General features: G+C 42.1%; 1 protein-coding gene across 2 annotated transcripts in view; it reads left to right on the top strand.

Moving 5' to 3' along the window:
- LAMA4 (laminin subunit alpha 4) overlaps nt 1-17,833 on the top strand; it is a 107,620-nt gene that overhangs the window by 27,405 nt on the left and 62,382 nt on the right. Inside the window, exons 3-4 of one of the 2 annotated variants that reach the window (XM_026119994.2) lie at nt 13,117-13,241; nt 17,339-17,419. In XM_026119994.2, the coding sequence (XP_025975779.1) occupies nt 13,117-13,241; nt 17,339-17,419 (206 nt within the window). The remainder of the gene's footprint in view (nt 1-13,116; nt 13,242-17,338; nt 17,420-17,833) is intronic. The other variant, XM_064508892.1, reaches the window with a different exon arrangement.

Raw genomic sequence — 17,833 nt, 5'->3', positions numbered from 1 at the left:
GGCCCACATTTTCCCTAGTCTTCCTTTTACTACTGATGTATTTGAAGAAGCCCTTCTTGTTGTCCTTGACATCCCTTGCCAGATTTAATTCCAAATGGGCCTTGGCCTTCCTCGTCACATCCCTGCATACTCTGACAACGTTCCTATATTCCTCTCAAGTGGCCTGTCCCTTTTTCCATGTTCTGTATACCTCCTTCTTCTGTTTGAGTTTTGCCAGGAGCTCCTTGCTTATCCCTGCAGGCCTCCTGCCCCCTTTGCTTGACTTCTTACTCATAGGGATGCACCAATCTTGAGCTTGGAGGAAGTGATCCTTGAATATTAACCAGCTCTCTTGGACCCCCCTTTCTTCTAGGGCCTTGACCCATGGGATTCATCCAAACAGGTCCCTGAAGAGGCCAAAGTTTGCTCTCCTGAAGTCCAGGGTTGCAATCCTATTTACTGCCCTACTTCCTCCTTGCAGGATCCTGAACTCCACCATCTCATGGTCACTGCAGCCAAGGCTGCCCCCAACTTTCACATCTCCAACCAGTCCTCTTTGTTTATTAGTACAAGGTTCAGCAGCACACCTCTCCTCATTGGCTCCTCCACCACCTGTGTCAAAAAGTTATCACCAATGCTCTGCAGGAACCTCCTGGACTGTTTGTGCCTAGCTGTGTTGTCTTTCCAGCAGATATCAGGGTGGTTGAAGGCCATGAGAACCAGGGCCCATGATCGTGAGGCTACTTTCAGCTGCCTGTAGAAGGCCTCATCAACTTCCTCTTCCTGATCAGGTGGCCTGTAGTAAACACCCACAACAGTGTCACCCATGCTAGCCTGCCCTTTAATCCTTACCCACAAGCTCTCAGCTCGCTCTTCATCCACCCCTAGGCAGAGCTCGATACATTCCGGTTACTGTCTCACATAAAGAGCAACTCCACCACCTCGCCTTCCTGGCCTGTCTTTCCTAAAAAGCACGTAGCCATCCATTACAGCATTCCCATCATGTGAGCTATTCCACCATGTCTCTGTAATTGCAATGAGATCATGGCCCTGCAACCACACACAGATCTCTAATTCTTCCTGTTTATTCCCCATGCTGCGTGCATTGGTGTACGGGTATTTCAGAGAAGTAATTGAACATGCAGGTTTCCCAGGAGGGGTACAAGAGGATCCTCCATAGTCATGTCCCATGCGCACTTCCCCAGTGGCATGCACCCACTGGAGGCATCCCAACTTTAGCCGCGTTTTGCTGACTACTCTGTCTCCATAATTCTCCCCTTCCCCCACCTTTCCTAGTTTAAAGCCCTCCTTACCAGGCTGGGCAACCTGTTGGCAAAGACACACTTGCCCCACTTAGTGAGGTGGATCCCATCTCTCCCCATCAGTTGTCAATCTTCAAACAGGGTCCCGTGGTCATAGAAACCTAAATCCTGTTGCCAACACCAGTGGTGCAGCCAGTTTTTAACTTGGAAAATCTGTCTACTCCTCCCATCCTTCCCCCTCACTGGCAGGATTGAGGAGAAAATGACCTGGGCTCCCAGACCCTTGACCACCATCTCCAGAGCTCTGAAATCCTGTTTGATGGTTTCCAGTTCACCCTTGGTATCATTAGTGCCCACATGGAAGAGCAGCAGAGGGTAATAGTCCAACATGTGGACAAGCCATGGCAGTCTTTCCATGACATCTCGTATTCGAGCCCCTAGCAGCCAACAAACCTCTCTATACAAGAGGTCGGGTTGGCAGATAGGTGCCTCCATCCCCTGCAGCAGGGAGTCACCCACAGCAATCACTCACCACTTCTTCTGGGCGTTCCCGAATGGCACAGGCTCTGTCGGCCCAGTTGCTTCCCTTGAAGCCATGCCCAGCTCCTCTTCAGCCTGGAGGGCACTAAACCTGTTCCTCAATTGCAAGTCTTCAGGAGGAGTAAGAGCCTTTCTCCTCTATGAGAAGTGACCAGTTTCCAGCCTTCTTCCACAGTGTTATGACGTACCGTTTCACACAGCACAGAGCCCTCCAGCAACTGCACTGCTGTGGGAGGGTGGGACTTCTGGAGCTGTATGGTCTCCAAGAATACCTTGTCTATCTCTTGCTCATCTTCTCAGATGCTACACAGCCTACTGACTTCCTCCCGTAACTCCTTTACCTGACGATACAACTTGTCAACAACGGCACACCTTCTGCAGGAGAGCTGACTGTCGGCCCAGGCCTCATGGAGAGGCCCCAAGCACTCCCTGCAGCCTAAGACCTCTAGCGCTGCATCTGCTGTCAGAGGGTCTGTCTGGGTCAAAGTCTCTGACACAGCTGATGCAGCGACTCCATGAGCTACTGGGGAATGTGCTCTGCGGCGTGTCATGACCATATCTGAGGAAGCGTACACTACCAGAATTGGAAACGAAGGTGCCTTCTTATGCACTTCTGCGCAACACTGCTGCACAAACTGCTGCGTCTGTTCACTGCCTCTGTTAGCTGCACTCTAATTCTGAAGACTAGTGAAATTTGGCTGGGAAAGCTTGGGAAAAGAAATGCTTAGAGAAGTAAAGAATGATGGAATTTGGATTAGAGCAGGAATAAGCATGTTAGATGAAAGAATGGGAGTAATTTGGGAAGAGGAGACTTGATAGTTAGTAATCTGCTTTGCAATAGAATCAGTGCACAAAGTAGCCCTTCCCTAAGGACCACTTGTCCTGGAAAGCCTGGAGAAGCATGGATCTGGCTAAAGACCCGCTTGGGGTGGCGTTTGGGGCCAAGAAGCAGGCACCTGTATGGCTGGGAGTTCCTGGGAATAGATAGGACCATGTGGTATTGAGAGTTGACTGTTTTCTCCCTCCTCAAATTTTTAGACAAATTATTCCAATAACTCTTGCAGTGTTAAACCTCATACCTGGTAATGAGTCGTAAGAGTTTCTGCATTCAGTTAGTGTTTGAAAGGCAGATAAAAAATAAAGAGATTCTGTATGTATTGATGGGCCTGTATTATTGCTCTTATCACCTCTTATCATAAAGGCCTAGTATCTCCCTGCTCCTAAAAAGCAAATATTCTTAAATTTTATCACTTATGGACTCTCCACAGAATCCTACGTTACCTTAACCATGAGTCGCAGATGTTACTAAATGTCTTTAATGTCCTTAGCAGACTTTTATAAGGACTGATGTTCAGCAAAGCTAGAAGTTTCTGTATGTTTGAATATGTATTCACACAATGGAATGATTAAAATACAAAAAAATCATTTTTTAAAGTTAACTCTGCTAAGAATGATGGAAGACATCATGAAAGTAACAATAACTCTCTATTCAGTTGGTGAATAATTATTTTTTGTAAATGAAATAATAACTAAGATATAGGAACTGAATAAATGAACACGTCTAGGGCAGTATGAAAATGAAAAAGTACATTACTCCAAAAGAGATGAAATATAAGGGTCAGATTCAGTATAATGCTCTAAGACCTTCATGTTATGCAAATCCCCCAAATCAATTTGGTGATTGTAGTTCCCACAGCATACAAATTAATGAAATTTTCATTGGCCTCTGCCCTGAATTTGAAATCAAATAAAATTAAACCCATATTAATGATGCCTTAGGGTAAACTATTCACAGCTTTAATTTCTGCTGACTTAAGTATGGGTTAGGAGTCTGTTCTTAAATCTTCTCTCAGCCTTATTCATAGAGTATAAATCAACTCCATGAGTCTCTAAAAGCTTATTGAATGACACAATCAATGAATCAAAGCTCTCATCAGATAACCAGACAGAAGAAATCATTGCACATACAGCCTTTCTTGCATAGATGTTGACATAAAACTGGTACAGAGATCAATCACCTAATCCTGTGATTAAAACTAAACAGCCACTCAATCCATTTTTAATATAGAAAATCACCCAAGTATTAGAAGAAAAGAGAGCAGTCAGCACTGTGTAAAGTCCATTTATGACATAATACAATAGAGATGTCAAATAATGCTTCATTTCAAAGTCATTAGTTGACTGTGTCATACACCTTGGTGATGCATGGAAGGCTAATAGAGGAAGAAACACCAATTCTTTGTATTGATTTTAGACTTTGAACTTTTTAATGTAACATTCACAAGCCTAACTAAGAGAACAAAAGCAAGTCACTTGTTGTAGGGCCCAGTAGCTTTTGAATTTGGAAACAGGCATATATGTGATGTTAACGGGATTAAATTGTAACAGCTACAAATGGCAATCTGTAGATGGAGTGATGTGTATTTCTACTGCATAAAGCCCATGCAGTCAGGATTTACTGCCAGTAAGATACAAAGATATGCAGGAATGTTTTGCCTCTTTCACCACTCCCAGATCCTACCCCACCAGCAACCCACAGCTGAGCTATTTCTTTAGAGAGTCTCTGTTGAGGGCTCAACATTTAAAAATTCAGACATAAGAGCAGGCTTCAAAATAACTCAACAACGGAGTAGAACTTCATGGAAGCCACAACTGTCAGCCCTGAAATGAGTGGCATATAAAGCTGAAACAGTTTGTCTAAAGCAATGAATTCTCATACCATATGTGGGCAGCATAATGGCCAGGACTTTATCTACCATATTAAAACATTTGACTAGGGAAGGAAGGTCACCTGAGGTGCCTGAAAAGTACTGTGGCAGTGACTTCAGAAGCTCAGTAAAATGGATTTGGAAGAATGAAAGAATTAAGAAATTACAAAGCTGGGTATCTAGGTAACATTTCTGTTGGACTGAGTTACCACTGTCCTTTCTGAGGTTACTATTATTAATGGAGGGTAAATATTATCATTCTATGGTTAGATTTTCATAAATGCATGGAACCATATAGAGCAGAAAGAGCAAGTCTGGAGAGAACACTATAGCAGATGGTGAAAGGTAGACTTATTGGTGTCTATCTAGGAATCTCAGAGTGAATTTTTATCATCTCAGTCCTGGATATTTGACCAGTATGTACACTTAAAAAAAAGAAAAATCGAAACCATTTTGGGAACAAGAAAGACCAAAGGGTCACAATGGTGGAGAGGATAAATTTGCTGGAGTCCTTTCCAGCCTCTTATGGAATTTTTAACAAAAGAGTCTATTGTCATGTAAGTGATTTGTTTTTAAGTGTTTGGGTTTACAGCTGAGTGGAAAGGTTGAAATGGATTTGGCAGTTCTGCCTGAGAGGATAATACGTTCCACATGATTGCCAAGGCAGGTCTGGAGAATTGCCAGTGGATCTACAACCATCCATCAAGCACAAGCAGAAAGTTGCAGGGAGCTAGCAAAATTCTCCTGCTTATTAGATACTTCTGGCTTCAAGATGAGCCTTGCAGCTTACAACTCATTGTTTCTTTCTACAGAGATGGACTACGTCTGTCTACAGTGTGGGTGACTGTGGTGATCTATGCTTGGAAAGGTAACCAGAGCTATCAGTCTGGTGCTGAAATGCAGTCATCTTCCAGAATATTTTGGTATGCACTAGTTGTCAAGAGTGTTAGCATTAATAGTCTCAATGCCTCAGACGTAGCAATTTCCTTCTCTCTTAGGGGTGTTTTTTACCTTAGTATTTGTTGTCCTGCTTTTCTACTAAAAACTCATACTAGTGACCCCAGAAAGAGACCACCTCCTTTCCTTTTCCCATGTAGCCTGTAGAAAAGACGTGTAGGACGTCAGGTCATGCCATTGCACCCCTGCCTGCTCTCCGCAGCACTTCCTGCACTGTGCTAGGACAAGCCAAAAGATGGGAAAGTGCAGGGCCAGGTGTTTTATCAGCAATATTTATCAGCTTTCACTTCATTTGTTAACACAAGTCCTACAAACCAAACTTTGACATTCAGGGGTAGGTTGACACAGACCAGGGCAGGAGCTGAGTTTTGTTGTTGTTCTCATTGTTTTAGGTTGTCAGTTTGCTATACTTTAGTAAAAGCTGCACAATATTTAATGATCTCTTTAGAGACTCATCTCCTTCTTCCATAAGAAATTCTAAAAGCTAACACTGTACCTCAGTCCCACTGGCTGGAGAGGTTTGAAACCACCAGCCTGAAAGATGAAAAAAATTTTAAAAAGTAAATCTCATGACTTTCAAGTAATTCTGCTGAAGTATTTATTTTACTATTATTATTTTGGGACAACCATGAATTTGGGCATTCCAGGTTCCAGGGTGGACAATACTGACCAGTTCTGTAAGCTCAGATAGGAGAGCATATCACAAATTTGGAGAAGTCTGAATCTACATTCAAATATTATGTCTCAAGCTCATCGCTACTGGCTCAGCAATAAACACAGACAGACTGCACAAAAATGCAAACCATTTGCATCACTCCAGCTATATAATTTATTTGTTCTCATGCCATTTTTCTGCATTAGCAATTGCTACAAGACTGCCTCTCAGCAAACTAAAGCAATAAGAAAGGAAAAAAAAAAGATTCCTGTTTTATGGTAAGAAAGACTGTTATCAACTGCAAAGTAATGACCAGAATTCCTAGCAGTTGTTTGAGGACACTTCTAGATTTCATAGATAATATTTCAGAGCACACAATTTTTGTTAACTTTATTAACTTCACTAAAAGCACAGCTGAATATCAACTTCTATGCTCTAGAGAGTCTCCATGCCATCCCGTGTTAGGTGTGTAATGCAAGTGCTCCACATCACTCTGTGGAAGGTCCTGTCTTTCTCCTAGAGGGTACACAGAAAACTGGCCTGCTATTCTAGGTTCCTATGGAGGAGGTTCAGCCCATCCAGCCTGCACTTAAGTGTTAGCCATCTTATGAAATAATCCCCCTAAAGTAAGTGCCTATTCCCTGCATTTAGTGAAGCTGGTGCCTTTGCAGGCCATTAGAAGGAGCTCTTCTCACTTACGCTTAGACACCTAAGGAAGGTGGGCAGATTCCACCCCTTTGACTTTTTATATTTATATTTATAGGAAAACATGTTTGTCTTTTGCCGGGAAACTTGTTCTAGTACCATTGCCTTAAAAAAAATAACAAACTTTTCATTATTACTTGTGCATAAGCATACTTATAGGCCAGAAAAGCACATTTACAGACCAGAGCTGCATCACACAAAATGCTCTGCAGTCTCCGAACAGCGGTTCCAGCTTTACTTTCCAAGCAAATGAGTGCAGCTCAGTTCTCATGACCATTGCCACATAACCTCTCACAGCACCTTTTCCTCTGCATATGTGTAAAGTACAGATGGTTACAGTAAGGGACATGTAGAAGTGCTCACCCTGATTGATGATACTGATCAGAGTAGTTAGACCAGCTAAGGCATTTTCTAACATAGGAAAAGGCACCCCAGCCACTCTGTCATCTGACAAGCTGCTGCTGATGTAATGGTGGATGAATGATTATATACTGCATCCTCATTTAGAAGCTTTTAGAAACCAGGCTGCTATTACATTTGATTACTTTCCCTGAAGCTGAAGTGTCCATGAATGAGGGACACTTCTGCCTTGAATTTTGTTTAGTGAAAATAAAGGTTGTATTAACATGGGCATATGGAAAGAATTTAGCTTAAAATTTTAACTTATTGTAATTTAAAACACTGTTTACAAAAAACAGTGTGTTATAAAGCCCAGTTGCAGTAGTTTTAACTGCACGGATGTTGAGCATCTGTCTGTCATGAACTGTACCATGTCTCACTGTTGTCTGCAGAGCCAGGCACCAATTTTCTGCTAGCTTCAGTGCTTGATGTCCTAAGAGATATACCACTGACTACTTTGGGGGGATTTTTACTTCAGTGTTCCGTTTTTCAAAAGAAAACAAAATATAACAACAAAAATTGTCTACTGGGTTTCTGTGTTTGAAAAAGGAGACACCAATATCAGTAAACGTTTCAACAATTTTGTGAATATATTTGAATGAACTACTGAGATAGGAAAGTTTGTGAACAATCACACACACAATCAGACTTATGCCACCAACTGTAAATGATGGCTTTCATTCTAAAATGTGTATGAACATTGGAACCAAGTGTACCCCTTTTCTTGTAACTCTTACAGCAAAGCACTTCTTTAAAGTCCAACTTCACAAAAATGCTGAAAATGGAATTCCATTTTTTCCTCATAATTCCTCTGTCAAAACTGACAGTTTAGAAATAAAACATTTTTTTTCAAACTACCAAACCAGTGCCACTTGGGTCTCAGAATCACTTAAGAGCTGCTGTGTCCTCTTTGCCTTTAGAGGTGTCTCATAGGCTTATCATAGTCAAAGTTTTGTCGGAGATGCAAGCTAACGGAATATAAAAGATAAGGACACTTCTTTTTGCCATTACTATAAAAATATGATTCTAAATTCTCAAAGGAGTTCTGATTCATTAAATAAGACCACTTTTACATAATCACTAACCAGACAAAAACTACAAAAGTGCTTCAGGTACTTGGCTAATGGGGTCTTTGGGGTTAAAGGGCCATTTAGCACTTTCCTTCAGTTTAGAAGATGAAAAATACTACAGATACTAGGAACAACATCAGCTCCCCTGCTACCCTGCTGCGTTCCTCACAACAGGAATCTTAGCTTTGGAAATCAGTAATGGATTTATTCTGATAATACCCATGTGTTGTTTGAGGAACTGAGGACAAGAGAGGTGAAGTGAATTGCCTGGAGGAAAAAGGATGTGAATGACAAAGGCTACGACTGAATGTAGACCACCTGAAGCCTACTCATGCTTCAGATATAAGATCGTCCTTTCTCTTTGAGCTCTCATATTTCTCTTGCAGTACATTAAAATCACATTTTCATTGAATAATGACAAATGCAACCTATTTTTAAAACTATACGAGCCTTCCACTGTCTTGTGCCTCACATTGTGTGCCTCAGTAGCACTGTTGTTTGTGTATTCTTGCAAGAGAAGAGTTCAAGGTTTGGACATCTCCCCGGCTGCTGCCTATAACTCTGCCCGCATTTACTCTTCTGAGTTTCTGTGCTCTTCCTTCTCCTCCTCCTAGCCAAGTTTTGTGTCTTCTTTCATTTTTGGGCCTCTTAGTTAAAAGAATCTTCTATTTTGTGCATACTGAGTACTCTCTTCTCTATGACAAGTCTTACTATGAAAAACTTCCTGGGAAAGTTTAACCCTGCAACTATTGGCATCTAATCTATTTAAAGACTCATGGAGATAAAGATTTTCTGTTTTTCTTTTCCTTGTCATTCTACCTGCTGTAGAGTTGTCTAGTCAAATCACCTTTTTTGTAGAAATAATTTGTAGAAATAAATAATTGTTGTGCAGTAGGATACTCTTTGGTATGGTTATAAAACATGCAGCAACACAAGCAAAGTCTCCTATACTCAAAAAGAGTCTGAACTAAATGAATCAGTCCTAATGGGGAGCCTTAATGGGATTCAAATGAAGAAGACTGTTCAAAAGACAACCAGATATAAAACTGGGAGAAGTGGCTGATACACCAGATGGTTGTGCTGCCATTCAGAGGAACCCCAGCCCTTGGAGAAATTGGCAGAGAGAAACCTCCTAAAGTTCAACCAAGGAAAGTGCAAAGTCCTGCACCAGGGGAGGAATAACCGCAGGCACCAGTACAGGCTGGGAGCCAAACAGCTGGAGAAGAGCTTTGCAGAGACAAAAGTGGAGGTCCTGGTGGACAGCATGTTGGACATGAGCCAGCAATGCGCTTTTGTGGCCAAGAAAGCCAACAGCCTCCTGAGCTGCATTAGGAAGACCATTGCCAGAAGGTTAAGGGAGATGACACTCAGCACTGGTGAGGCCACATTTGGAGTGCTGGGTCCTGTGCTGGGCTTGCCAGGACAACAAAGACATGGATGTGCTGGCGTGAGATCAGCAAGTGGCCACAAAGATGGGCCTGTAGCATCTCTCATATAAGCAGAGGCTGAAAGAGCTGGTACTGTTTAGTCCAAAGAAGAGGAGGCTCAGGGGGGATCTTATCAATGTGTATAAATACCTGATGGGACAGTGTCAAGAGGGTAGGGCCAGACTCTTCTCAGCGGTGCCCTGTGACAGGACAAGAGGCAATGGGCACAAACTGAAATACAGGAAATTCCACTTGAACACAAGAAAGAACTCCTTCACTGTGAAGGTGACTAAGCACTGGAAAAGGTTTCCCAGAGAGGTTATGGAGTCTCCGTCCTTGGAGATACTCAGAACCCAACTGGACATGGTCCTGTGCAACCTGCTATAGTTGATGCTGCCTGAGCAGGGGATTTGAACCAGACAATCTCCAGTGGTGCCTGCCAACCACAGCCATTCTGTGATTCTGTGATTCTATGTGCTTTCACAAGGGTGAGTGCCCTTTGTTAAAATGAAGCTTTTCAATAAAGATTGATGGAATTTGGTCACAAATGTATGAAAACAACCCATCAGTGTTGCCAGAACAAAATTCTGCCACTAAATCAAGGTTATGATATCCTGATATGAAACTCATTTATCAATGCCTGTGCAAGTGAAACCCTACTAATTTGTCTTCCCCACTCTCATTCCTCTTTCCTCATACCCTTTTCTTCAGAGAGCATACCATGACTGGAAGAGAAAGTCAGTTTCCAATCTGTAGAGTTTGGCTTAGTTGAAAAATGATTAATAAGCTAAGCTCACCTACCTCAAGTCTGGTGCTACTGAGAAAAGAGTGCCATTTGCTCTGACCACAGTCAAACTTGCTGCTGGCAGGCAGCGTGGAAGCTCTCTCTTGAAGCGCTACTAATGCACCTGAAATCTAACACACGACTTTCCTGTTATTCCAGAGACTGCCAACTGCTAACAGCATAGTGATTTCTGTGACATGATTAAATGATCACTAGAGAATATGCTGGGGCACCAAGGTCATTTCCCAGTACCTGTGCCAACTCTGAACATAGGAACACAAGATGTTGCCCTTCATGGCCTGACGAAAGATCTCTGTACCCTAATACTCAGTCTCCAGTGGTGGCAACAGGACATCCTATTTGGGGACAGCACCTGAACCTGTATAGTTTTTGAAGTCTGTTTGCTTCGCACTCCATCGGCAACCACAATTATTGTATTATGGAATGTTAGAGGTTACACACCTGCTGAGGCCTTTTAGTACCCACTTATGGACCCGCTGGGCATGAATTTCTCTTGGAAATCCCTTTTTGAATCTGCAAATACTGTCATCTGTCAACCTCCTGTCAACAAGTTGCAGAAGTTCTCTACCTTCTGTGTAAAGAGGTTACCTTTTAAAATCAATTTAAACCAGCCCCCTCCTACTTTCACTGAGTGCTCCTCAGTTCTTGTACTTCAGGATTTGCGTGAACAACTGTTCTGCATTCAGTTTATTTACCACCTTTATGATTTTATACACCTCAGTCACACACCTTTTCAGCCTTTCTGTCTCTCAGCTGAACAGCCTTAGCCTTTTTGGTCCCTATTTGTAAGGTGAATATTGAACAAAACCACTCTCAGCACCAAAGCCTAGGTGATCCCACTACTGACTCCTCCCCACTGAATTGGGTTCAATAACCCGGGGGAGTTATTGAAAGCTGATAAAGGCTAGGTAGCTTTCAATTCATAAAAGAGACTTTCTTTCAGTTCTCTGACAACTTAGTTGGCTTATTGAAAATCTACGTATGTTGTGTTCACTGAATCCCCTTTTATACTTGATTATTTGCATCCTCATACAGCAAGTTAATGAAATAGAATTCCCAGACTCAGACAATGCTTATTCATGTACTCAGAGTTCTTGTTCTTTATTACAGACCATGTCATCCTACCAAGGATGGAAATCAGATTCATGAGCCCATGATCCCATTTGTAGGTCTGAAGAGGAAAAAGATTGAGTATGCACAACAAATATGCACCACACAAAGTAGTTCACATATTTCCACCATGGAGCTGACTCCTTGCTGCTTCAAGCCTTTCATAGCTATTTGCATCTGTATTGTATCAGTAAAAAGAAGTGTAATTGGAGAGCTCTGGTTCAGGGACATTGGAAAAGTCATTGCAGAGCTGCAAGAAAGAAAAGCACTTCTACAGCCTTCCTACTCTTTGAAAAGTAACTCACCAAGACAGCTAGAATTTGAAGCTTTGTGTTTTTCTGATGATAACCTCTGGGTATTTTGCTTAGGTGGAAACAGAGGCTGGAGTATTTTTGCTGCTGTTCATGCACCCTAGAGCAGTCACCCATACCCTTGTGGTGTGCATACGGGAAAGCCCATGTAACCTGTTGCATCTTAGTGTGTCCCCTTCTAAAAAGAATGATATAACAACACTTATTTCAGCTTGCAGAACTTCTGAATTCAATTTAGAATTGTTTACAGTGAAGCATGACATTGTTTGCTGACAGAAAATATTATATGAGAGGCACAACTTTGTACCCAGCATCATGAAATATTTCAGAACAAATATTCAGTATAAATTATCATAGCTTGACTGATTTCCATGGAACCCTGATAATATAAAGTAGTGGCCGATTTGCCTCTCCACGAGTAAGCATATTTCCTCATAACAGTAAACAGTGGAGATGAAATTTGTTTATTAAGTGAGATTTTCCACAGTTGCTCTGTATTTCATAGAAAGACTGCTGGTAATGCAGTTTTGCATGAGAAAGATATATCAGGCTCCTGCCTCTGGCATCCATTAAACAGACCTCCTCCAAGGCTGGGAACAAGGTACTGTGATAAAACATCCCTTAACGGTGTAACACATTTCATCTCAGGAGAAAAACATCAGAGCCACTGATGTATTAGCCACTGTTCACCTGCAGATTCCTTTATGTTCATTTCCAGTCATCAAGTCCAAGCAGCAGCTTCACTGAAACCTGTATCTAGTATCAAATCTGTTGAAGGCATTTAGCAGCAGCTATTTTTCATTGTATTTGGGTTCCAGTCAAAGACGTCATGCCCACTAGCACATGCAACTTGAAGCAGAGCTGACCACCACACCTGAATGCTTGTGACAGCTCTAATGACAGACAGTGCGGCTTGTGCTCCAGCACCCAGCACACGCATACATCTGTTTTGTCCTGTACTGCACCTTGCCAATACTTGCTGGCCATCCAGTGTAATCATTCAAAGCATTTTTATTTGTAGCAGTGCTGCTTACAAACAGATTTGGCTTCATCTGTCAATGCCTCATAGGGTTGGGGTCTGGCACCAGCCCTTATTCTGCTTGGCTGGGTCTTCAGCCAAATGATTTCTGCTCTGAAGTAAGCAGAGCCTTCATTTAATGTTCCTCACTCTCCCTCTTTTAACTGAAGGACTGCCAGAGAAACACAACAGGAAAGTACTGCGAGCAATGTCCAGATGGCTTCATTGGGGACGTCGTCAGAGGACCGCCCACGTTCTGCCAGCCTTGCCCCTGCCCTGTGCCAGTAGTTGCCAAGTATGTAAAGAGTCTTTGCTTTTCTTTGATTTGTCCTGATTTTGGTGCTTTATCAGGTGGGGTCCTCATCCCCTGGTCCTGGATGCAGGAGACTAGGGCTGCTGCCCTCCCCAGCAAAGAAAACCAAGAGTGCTGTCAGATGCTGACACTTATAACCACAGGAAAACAGCATTTCATTTAGAAGGTGTAAAATATCTTTAAGCACTCATATCAACTCTTATCAAGAGGGAGGAGGAAATATTTGAACAGCTTCACGTTCTTCTTCTTCCACATGTGAGAGGTTCTTCAACTGTCTAGTTATTTTAAAGATTCCCTAAAGGATAAATTCACTCAGAAGGCAGCATCAGGGATGTATATGGTTGAGACAGAGAGAAAGATGGGTCAGTGGCCTCTGGAGTGTAAAACTGATCAGGAAAAAGCATTGCCTGACAGTCTCCTGAGCTATCAGTGGCGGGATCTGGTTAATACAAGCACAGTTAAAAGGAAAGGGCCGGAGGACACTGCAACAGGTGCAGTGCCATTTCAGCTGATACGCAGCTACCTTCAGATAAGAAATTCTGAAGCCTGTCGGAAAACAGAGACCAAGCCAAAGAGCTCCAGCTGCTATCCACTTGATGCCTCCAGAGGAAACAAATAACTACAAACGGTGACTATTAGAAACTTTTAGTGGTACATCAATAATGCAGCTGAAAGAAATAATCAACCTGCTCTTACTTGAGGTCCATACTCCATCAGAGTGGCATCTATGCAAATCCCACTGAATGCGCAGAGGAAATGCTAGTAAATATTTCCCAATGGGTTTAGGCTGTTTTTTAGTGAGCTACCTATTTCCCTTATGTTGTTTCCCATTCTAATTTCAGCTGGGCTTCTCAAAAGGGAAGTTTTATCCCTTGTGTTCAGGATAATTGTATTTGTTTATGGTTGCTATAGGATTACTTACACAGCTTTAAGGTCGGAAAATCCACATTTTGCTCAGCTGCTCAGTGGCACAGGCTCAAAATGGCAGCTGAGCAAAATGCTTCCTGCCGGACTCCCACAGATAGCTTCTTGGCTTTCACAGTGAGCTGCAGACATGTGAGGAGGGCTGTGGGGTGGAGAACACCTATTGTCGAAAAACAGCAGCTTTGACAGGATTAGAGAGAAAATCCTCAAGAGAGAGGGGAAGAACCTGTTTTTGTTTTCATATAAAAGGCTTAGGAGTGAGTGAGTCCACAGATGAAGCATGCTGCTTCTTTCAGTTTCAGTAGTGGAAGTAATGCCAGAAAAGTATAGCAGAAATACAACAGTCGGAAGTGGTGCCTTTGCTTAGCAAAAGAAAGTGATTTTTTTTTAACTTGTTGGGCACAGAGCAGCCACTTTGACTTGTAAGGAGCAGTCCTCTCAAAAACCGTGGCTGCAAACGAATGAGGCAGCACTGCACAAGACCCACTCTGGATCAAGCACAGCAAGTTGAGCGAACATCTGGACTACCCTTCCTACAGTGCAATTTGGCTGAGCATGGCTGTATTCATCCCACCCCATACCCAGTCATACAGGCCATCTGGCTCTGTGGCAATGCTCCCTAAAAACAGAGGGCTGACCAGTCCACCAGCCCAGCAGGGCTCAGTGCTAGGTGCTTCTGACATTATGGGATCTATAGGCACCAAAGTCATAGGGAGTCTCTGGACAGTACTATGGGGGATTAGAGCATCCAAGGAGCACTACCTGCTTTAGCCTATGCTTCTTAGCCCATGCTGCTAGGGACATACTCCTCTCCTATTTCGGACCACTAGAGATAAGGAAGCCCCGAACCCGAAAGGACAGCAGTGTGGGATCAGGAAGGGAAAACAAACCTAGCAAAGAGACTGAATGCAGATGCTTACATGTTAGAAGCAATGTGTCACCTCTTTAAAATCATCTCATGTAAAGATACAGTTGAATTTTACAGGCTTTCCCCTTACATTCAAGTCCTGAAGGTAATATTTAAAGGAATATCTTATCCCAATTTCTTTTATATCCCTATATAAATCATGTGCAGAAATTGTCTGTACAGCTTCTTGTATGAGAGAGACCTGACCACACAATAGCCTTCAGCTGGGGCTGGAACACAAGCAAATAATAACGTTTGAGCAACACTGAGCCTTGCATAATTAAATTCAAAGAATAAACATCTGCTCTTATGTTTTTTATTATTCCTCCATTATTCCTAGTCAATTTATACTAAGGCAAAACAGTAACTCTATCAGAAAGCAGAAAAGCATTAAACACCTGAAATACAGAGCATGCAAAGCATGCTGTTTTGCAATCTGCTTTAAATTGGAAATAGCTAGTGAATTCATAATAGTTAGACAAACTGACCAAATCTGAAAACTGACAGAATCATCAGATACATATTTGATCTTGGGAATCATCTGTGTGCCTCTAGATTTTTTTTTTGGCCAAACTATCTTCATATCAGGTATCCTGGGAACTTTTGGAATAATCCACATGAAGCATAATGTCATTTCTTTGGAATAAAAAAAGGGATTGCTTCAGATTCCAGCAGATGTTACTTCTTTTTAAACCTGAGGGAATTTTGTGAAATTTTTTTCTCTAAAAGACCACAAAAAATATAAAAACTCAGGAAGGCTTTAGTCTTATTTCATAACTTAAATCCACAATGTGGTTTGTTCAACTATGTGAAGGAATTAGTCTCAATAAAAGAAGAGGAAGGCTGCCAAACTGTTATGAATTTCTAGATATGTTCTCATACAAGCTTTTACTGAAGTTAATTTATGAATTGTGTGAGAAGCAGCTCATTCTATGTTCTTTCTGGGTGTATGAAATGTTTTGAGACAACACAGACATCTATTTTTTTGACCCTGGTTATCCCACCAGCTGACAGATGCTGGTGGGAACTGAACCTCTACAGGAATTCTTGTCACCTTTTAATGTTGCTCACTCCCGGAACACTGCGTGGATCATGCTCTTTCCCATCGTTCTAAGCGTTTTGTACTTTTGCGCAAAAGGGATGCAATCTGGCCACAGCTGCCCAGCACAGCTTCATATAATACTATAACAGAAGATGTGCAAGAGGAAAAAAGACATACAGTAACTTTTGCTCTGCCAGTTCTCACAGGGCATGCAGTCCTTCAAGAACCATAGCTGATACCAATCAGGATCAGGTTAGCAGTGGGACCAAGGACCTGCATTTTAAGAGCCATGGGCCTGCAGCCAGCAACTGCTGCCACTCAGTATTTTGACTGCATTCCAGTGTATATCAGGATCTAACTGAAAACATCTTTAAGACTGTATGCTTTTTTACTGTAAATGTATTTAAGTCATGTACATCTCTGTATTTGAAGTGTACAGAATTTTGCACTACCCAAATCAAGCTGCTGCAGTTGCTTGTACTCTCTTATATAGTGGTTAAAACCTGAAAACATAAGAAAGCAAAGGAATCCATGTTTTAGAATCACTCTAGTGAAAATTAAACCGCAAAGCGCTACTGCCATCAGTATCACTAATGGGCATGTTGGTCTCAGAACAGGCCCCAGGCTCCTTCCACCTTACTCAGTGAGATGGTAGAGACCCCAGTTACTGTAAATGGGGATAGCATCACTGAGTTCAGTTAACACCACTTCCTACCTCTGGGTCAGGTGTGAGGAAAACTGGGAATTATATACGAAACTGCTGTGCCCATTCCAGAGTCTAAATTCCAGAAGTGCTCAGTGTAGTGTGTTTCATAAGCAGTATTTTCTCCCTTAGACTAAAAGACAGGAAGCAATTAGATTCACATGCTATACACATTTATTCTAAGTTCCTTATCTAAAATATATCTATGAAAACCTGCAAGTGTGTCTGATCAACACTGCTTGATAGGAATCTGCATGTATCTGGGGCTTATATACTTCCATAGCGCAACGTGGTGCTTTCTACACTAATTAAAAAGACAGCCTGGGTATAATGTGGATAACAGAGAGAGCTTAGGAACCTAGTGATACCAGTGGAAGAACATTCAGCAATGAGTAACCAAGAGCCAGAGCCCACATTGACAGCAAATGTCCATAATATAGTAAACAAATACTCCCAAGTCTTTGCCATTGCTCATTACTCTATCTGTTCTAACCAAATTCCAGCTTTGCAGTGTCCTGTTACAGAAAAAGTGGAAGTGTGCGCTGTGTCTGTAAGGAAAGCTATGCAGGACCCAACTGTGAAAGGTAAGAAACTAAAAGGATGACTTACTGGTCAACAACACTAAAGTTCAGAAGCCTTCAAGGGAGCTTACCATACCAGGGAGAAATCTTGTGCATGTGTATTCATTAGGTTGAATCATGATTGTTTAAGGATTTCACTCAGTTCCCACAAAAGAGCAGCAAGAAATTGCTGTAGAGACAGGGCTGCTCAAGACAGACATTTACATCTGATATATTTTGGTCCAGTTCTTGCACTTCTTGTACCTTTGCACAGTCATCTTCCTAAAATGAATACAATTTACAGACTGAAATACAAAATACAAATTGGCAACAGCTGCTGAAGTGAAAAATCACCACTACATAGATGCCTCTTGCAATTCTCCACTCTAAAAACATGACAAGATTCGACCAATTAAATGTTTCAGAAGCCAGGGAGAA

This window comes from Dromaius novaehollandiae, chromosome 3 (genome assembly GCF_036370855.1).
Source record: "Dromaius novaehollandiae isolate bDroNov1 chromosome 3, bDroNov1.hap1, whole genome shotgun sequence".
NCBI lineage: Eukaryota > Metazoa > Chordata > Aves > Casuariiformes > Dromaiidae > Dromaius > Dromaius novaehollandiae.
The sequence above is the reverse complement of the archived record's forward strand: the minus strand, read 5'-3'. Positions and strand labels throughout refer to the sequence as shown.